Source organism: Salvia hispanica, chromosome 1 (genome assembly GCF_023119035.1).
Source record: "Salvia hispanica cultivar TCC Black 2014 chromosome 1, UniMelb_Shisp_WGS_1.0, whole genome shotgun sequence".
Lineage (NCBI taxonomy): Eukaryota > Viridiplantae > Streptophyta > Magnoliopsida > Lamiales > Lamiaceae > Salvia > Salvia hispanica.
This window is the reverse complement of record NC_062965.1, coordinates 30,975,226-30,979,601: the sequence shown is the minus strand read 5'-3', so window position 1 is coordinate 30,979,601 and position 4,376 is coordinate 30,975,226. Positions and strand designations below refer to the sequence as shown.

At 37.7% G+C, this 4,376-nt stretch overlaps 1 protein-coding gene across 1 annotated transcript; it reads left to right on the top strand.

Moving 5' to 3' along the window:
* Positions 1 to 2,990: 2,990 nt before the first annotated feature.
* On the top strand, positions 2,991 to 3,365 carry LOC125194097 (secreted RxLR effector protein 161-like). The gene has a single exon (XM_048092135.1). It carries the CDS (start codon positions 2,991 to 2,993, stop codon positions 3,363 to 3,365), a length of 375 nt encoding a protein of 124 aa, XP_047948092.1.
* Positions 3,366 to 4,376: the final 1,011 nt, after the last annotated feature.

Here is a 4,376-nt window from a genome sequence, read left to right as displayed (position 1 = left end):
ACAGAGTTCAAGCGAGTTTGATTCACTTAGTAGACACTGCAGTTAGCTTCCCTTAAACCGGCACCGTTAATTAAGAGTGAGGACTTTTCAAGGGTATTAGGCACTTTTTGGAGTTACGTGTTAGGATTGACAACCCTAACTTTGTAATCAACGTTTGTATCGCATGAGGATAAGCTAGGTGACTCGTCCTTTCAAAGTAAAAACTGTGCTAGGGTATTGTAGTTGGAATTTTGTATAACCATAACTGTGAACACACATCCCTGTGATTCTCTTATTTCTATCGTCTTTCTCCTTGTTTTATTTGCTTTTAGTTGGTCTATGTTTTTTATTGTTTTTAGTTTTCCAAAAGTAAAACCTACTTGTTTTTCCAGATAGTAATTGAGTCTTAGTAGAGGATAGACACTTTGTGTTTGCCTTCCCCGTGTTCGATATCCGGTACTAACCTTTAGCTATACTATATATACTTTGTATACTTGAAGGTTTATTTAGTGCTAATAAAAAGTGCATCACTTACAAGCAGGCTACTAAATCTAAATTCTGGAGTCAGTGGCATAAAGCCATGTTAGAGGAGATGCATTCTCATAAAATTAACCTTACCTGGATTCTTGTACCCTTGCCTTCTGGTGCATCTGTGGTTGATTGCAGGTGGCTTTACAAATTGAAAAATGAGGTGGAGGGCCTTAGATACAAGTCTAGACTAGTGGCAAAAGGATTTACCCAACAAGAGGGGGTAGATTACATAGAGATTTTTGCCCATGTTGTTAAATTTACCACTGTGAGATTAATGCTTGCCTTATGTGCTCATTTTAATTGGGAATTAAAACAGATGGATGTTAAGACCGCCTTCTTGCATGGTGACTTAGATAAACCTATTTACATGAAACAGCCTGAAGGTTTTGTTGATCCTAAGTTTACTAATCATGTTTGTTTGTTAAAAAAGGCCCTGTATGGTTTGAAACAATCTTCCAGGCAATGGAACATCAAGTTCAATAATTGTATGCATAAGTTAGGTTTTGTAAGAAGTACCTTTGATGCATGTTTGTATATGAAAGACCTTGATTCTGTTCCTGTGTTTCTTTTGTTATATGCGGATGATATGCTGATCATGGGACCTTGTTTGAAAACTATTAAGGCTGTGCAATCTTCTCTGAGTGATAATTTTGACATGAAAGATTTAGGGGATGCTCAGAAAATTCTTGGCATATGCATTGAGAGAGATAGGAAAACTTGTTCTCTTGTTCTGCATCAGGAACCCTATATGTACAAAGTGTTGAAGAAATTTAACATGTTTGATGCTAAACCGGCCTCTGTTCCCCTTGCTGCTCATTTTATGTTGAGTAAAGATTTATGCCCTAAGTCTCAGTTTTATATTGATGCCATGAAGAAAGTCCCCTATGCAAATGCTATTAGATCAGTGATGTACTTGATGGTTAGCATGATGGAACTGGCAGCGGAAGCGGTGTTGCATTGATTAACATAATTTGACAATTATTAATCACACCAATAAATCACATAATAATCAGATCTATTTAGCAGATTATTTAGACAAAATCTATTCGTGTAATTCTTACATGTATCATGCTCATAACTTGAATTGATCATGCTTTAAGAATATTGAAACCTAAAACATGCTTTTCTACGGAGAAGAAAAATACCTTATTAATTCTCCAAAGAATTGAAGATGGCTAGCTGCTTCTCCACGTGACGCTTTGAATACTAGACCACAAATCTTCTCTCTGGTTCCCGAACTGTACTCCGATATCGGTGTGGGCTGATCTCACCAGAATACTAGGACTTAAATAAAGAAGACAGAAGAAATCCTTTTGGGAATAGGAGTAGAATTCGAATTCCTCTATAGCTAGAGGGAGTCGAAATTTCGAAAATTTTAAGTATAAAAATTGTGATGATTCTGTCTCATTTATTCTCCTATTTATATTAAGTTCATTTTGGGCCCAGACAAGGATCTATGGAAGGTTTTGGATATGGGCTCATCCAATTTACTTTTTACTAATTAAATTGAACCCACAATTTAATATAAGTTATAATTGGAATATTACGAGCAGCCACTACAGAAGTAATATTGAACTCTCCCCATCCAAATCCGAAATTACAAGTAATCCGGGTTTCCGTTTAACTTTCATTTCTCGCGCTTAAGATAAAAATGTCCATTAATTAATTAATGTCTACTATGGACTTAATTAATTAACTTCTTATTAATTCCAAGAGTGGACTTAGCATGAAACGCTTATTTATTATTCATAGAGTAATCAAACTCCAACTAGCTAGGTTCCGAATAATAAAACCTTGTTTCGCGCTCCTCTTGAGGACATTATCAAACGAGACTCAGCTCGCGCACGATTCAATATAATAGCAATCCTAGCACCGCTAGATATTGATCACCACTACCCAATATATCGGGATCATTGGGTTACGAAAAACCCGCACCATTTGATAAGTCAAAGTAATGCATAATCAATACCGTATGCTCAATGCTAACCTACATTGATTAAGAAACAAATATTTATCAAGACATCGCCTTTCAGTAAATAGCCTAAGGGCAAGTCTTGCTGTTAGATCCGTTCAGTGCTATACCACACCAATGTCATCTTATTTTAGTAAGGCTTAGAAATATGTGGACTGACATTGCAACCTTTCTTGATGGATAGTCAAATTCCAACTAGGTTGTGAAATTCATCTTTTTCTTTGTTTAGAACTGACCGTGTTACCTTAAAGTGGACGCCGCCCACAACCGGTCTACTAAAACAAAGACTTAGACTTTGTTAAGTTAACTTATACATTTAAACATGCATTAACATCCATTAAATGTAAAACATAAAAACATTATGACAAAAATAATCTGTTTTATTCATTGGAAAATAAAATAAGAATTTTACAGTATTCAATCACTCGAAACGTGATTTCTAGTATACAAACTCTAACATAGCACTAGGCCCGACATTGCCTATGTTGTGTCTTGCCTTAGTAGATATATGGCAAATCCTGGCTCTGTCCATTGGGAGGCTTTGAAGTGGCTTCTGAGATATCTTAAGCACACTGCCAAGTATGGGATGTGTTATTCTAAATGTGATGGTGGTGTTTTACTAACTGGTTTTGTGGATTCCAACTATGCTAATGACAGAGATAAGAGTAAGTCTACTACCTCCTATGTGTTCACTATGTGCAGGTCATGTGTTAGCTGGAAGTCACAGCTGCAGCATATAGTGACCTTGTCTACTACTGAGTCAGAATATATTGCTATCACTGAGGCAATGAAAGAGGTTGTATGGTTAAAGGGAGTTCTCTCTAAACTTAAGTTTGTGAATGATTCTCCTATTGTGTTTTCTGATTCTCAATCTGCCATTTAGTTATGTAAAAAACCTTGTTTTCCATGATAGGACAAAACATATTGATGTGAGATTTCATTACATTAGAGATATTGTTGAAAAATGTGAAATTTTTCTTCAAAAGGTTCACACTGATAAAAACCCAGCTGATATGGGAACTAAATGCTTACATGTTGAAAAGTTGCTCACTTGCATTAGGATTTTGCATTTTGATTGTGGTTAGCATGTGCATGTCCCGGGGGTAAGTCCTAGTTGACTCTGTGAGCCTTGGCTCTTTGAGATCACTAGGCATGAAAGAACTACAAGACCAGTTGGTTTGCCATTGGTGACCTTCTTGTGATCTTATTAGGCAATTCTTTGGTTATTTCCTTAACTAATGAGTTTTATGCTCTCTGGTGTCAGGAACTAAGCTTGTGGGCCATGATGAGAAATGCCTTAGCCTTTAATCCAAGATTGGTTTCCTAGAATAAGAGTCCAAGGTGGAGTATGTTGAATATATGTGGACTATTATTGTTTGGGTCAGATTTAATTTGTGTCTGGGCCTTTTGTCTTTTCTGGACTTGGCCCAGAAGCCCAGCTGACCTCCCTTCTCACCTGGATGGCTGCCACGTGCCTCTTCACTTGGATCCTGCTTGCTGGCCGTTGGATTGAGGGTTTGTTGGATGTTGTGTTTGTTATGTGAGAGATGAGCCGTTTCTTTCTCTTATTCTACACTCTTCTCTTTCTCTCTCTACTCTCTGAGACTCTTGGTTTTTCTCTGCTTCTCCGATGACTTCTCCGGTTGATTACTTGAGATTCTTCACCATTCTTGTGTGAGTAATCTAGTGTGAGTGGTTGAGAAGGCAACTTCTTCAGTTGCTGCTGAGTGTTTGTGAGAACTAGGGTTTTATCCCTGAGTTGCGTGTGGTGAGCTAATCCGGTGTGAAGGGGCGGTGCGGTGAAGGTAGTGACGGTGTGAGGGTAGACTCCAGTCAATTCATCGTTGCTCCCTTAGATTGTTGAATAGATCTGGGCTATGTGGCGGGTTCTGAG